The sequence below is a fragment of the Parus major genome, chromosome 15, assembly GCF_001522545.3.
Source record: "Parus major isolate Abel chromosome 15, Parus_major1.1, whole genome shotgun sequence".
NCBI classification, from domain to species: domain Eukaryota; kingdom Metazoa; phylum Chordata; class Aves; order Passeriformes; family Paridae; genus Parus; species Parus major.
Window position 1 is genome coordinate 12,102,242 of NC_031784.1, and position 1,819 is coordinate 12,104,060.

A 1,819-nucleotide genomic window follows, 5' to 3' on the forward strand; every position below is an offset into this window, starting at 1 on the left:
CCTACCCCATCCCACCCCATCGGGTCTCACCTTCCTGCCCTTCTCGTTGTCTGGCAGGTAGCAGTGCCGTGGGAAGCCTCGTGCCGTGAATTTCTTCCCAGGATTGGGATGCTCCGGGCCCTGGGTGGGTGGGGGGACAGGGGGTGAGCAGGGGACGCGGGGTGGGGGTCACCAGCCCACCTGGGACCCGCCCTCACCTGGATGCCGGTGGGGATGTCGTAGACGATCCGGATGGTTTTGGAGTCGGTGTATCCCGGGAGGGAGTGGGGGATGAGGTGGAATTCCATCTTCCCGGGGGGCTGCGTGCCCGTCTTCTCCCCGTAAATGGCCTTACAGGTGGGGCACTGCAGGCTCCCGTCCTGGGGGCACCGCGGGGGCCTCAGGGGTGCCACCCACCTGGAGCCCCCCAGCACCTACCTGGAACCCCCAGCACCCACCTAACACCCCCCAGCGCCCCCCAACAACCCCCAGCACCCACCTAACACCCCCCAGCACCCCCAGGGCCCCGGCACGCCCGCAGCCCCGGGGCGCAGCTGACCTTGTTGCCGTTGTTGTACATGGCGAGCAGGCAGAGCAGGTGGTACATGTGCCCGCACTTGCCCAGCTTGCCCACCAGCTCCGGCTTGATGCCCCTGGGGCTCAGCACGCCCTCGTAGCCGGAGGAGGTGACCAGGCGCTCCATGCAGATGGTGCAATCCTGCGGGGAACGGGATCAGCAGCCGGGGGGGATGAGGGGTGACCCCCGTCCCCTTCCTGAGCCTCCCAGAGCCCCCCAAGCCCCCTCACTCACCTCATCCGGGGGGTTCTTCACCTTCTGGATGTAGCGGCGCACCACGTCCTCGGGGGTCTTACCTGAGGGGAATGCCATGAGAGCCTGGCCGCGGGGCGGGGACAGCCCTGTCACCCCCTGCCACCGCCACAGGGACAGCACGTGGCACAGAGATGGGCACCACCCCACGCAAACCCCTTGGGGGTCTCTCACTTTCCCCCCCCGCAGCCCCGACCCCGCAGGGTCGCTGGTGGCTCCTTACTCTTCTTGAGCTGCTTCTTTTTGGTTTTCCTGCAGATGCCGTTGACGCCGGGGACAGGTTTGATGTCGCTCTTGCTGACGGGCGGGGGGTGCAGGATGGGTTTGGGGGCGCGGGTCAGGCACACGGGCAGCCCGGCGGCGCACATGAGGATCCCCGTCATCCCTGCGCCGGGAGAGCGCCTGTCTGTCCGTCTGTCCGTCCTTCCCAGCCCCTGGCAGCGTCCCCCGCTCCCCGCCCGTGCTGTCACCCCGCGGTGACACCCGGCCGGACCCCGCTTACCTGCGAGGGCGGGATGGACCGGGCCGGTGCCGTTCAGGTTCTTGACCGGGAGCGCCGGGACCCTGCACGGAGACGGGAGGGGAGGGGGCTCAGGCGGGCTGGCAGGGCTGGCACTGTCCCCTCCTGGCACGGCAGGGCCCCAGAGCAGCGGCATCCCCACGGGACACGGGGCAATGTCCCCTGCGGGGCTGCTGGCACTGTCCCCGGACAAGGTGTCCCCTGACCAGCTCAGGGGTCACCCAGTGCCACCCGGCCAGCTCTGGGCACCCAACGGCACCGGGGGCATCACGGCCTCCTCGCTCCAGGCTGGGGGCCTTGTCAGGGTGCCCCGGTGTCCCACGGCCCCGCGGGGACCTGCCGGGACCCCCAGAGACCCCCACCCTCCTGGGGCTGCCAGCAGCGGCACCGAGCCCAGGGGGAGATGGGGACTGGTACCGGGGAGGGGACGTGTCCATAGGGGTGGGAAGGACAGCGGGAGGAAGAGAGGGATGGACAGATGGATGTGTGAG

The 1,819-nt window shown here is 69.5% G+C and overlaps 1 protein-coding gene across 1 annotated transcript in view; it reads right to left on the reverse strand.

The window, feature by feature from the left end:
- The window catches only part of DTX1 (deltex E3 ubiquitin ligase 1), a 10,012-nt gene that overhangs the window by 1,074 nt on the left and 7,119 nt on the right, over window positions 1-1,819 (reverse strand). Inside the window, exons 3-8 of the mRNA XM_015643742.3 lie at window positions 1,311-1,372; window positions 1,032-1,193; window positions 791-852; window positions 539-697; window positions 198-359; window positions 31-120 (exon numbers count right to left, since the gene is read on the reverse strand). Coding sequence (XP_015499228.1) covers window positions 31-120; window positions 198-359; window positions 539-697; window positions 791-852; window positions 1,032-1,193; window positions 1,311-1,372 — 697 coding nt within the window. The remainder of the gene's footprint in view (window positions 1-30; window positions 121-197; window positions 360-538; window positions 698-790; window positions 853-1,031; window positions 1,194-1,310; window positions 1,373-1,819) is intronic.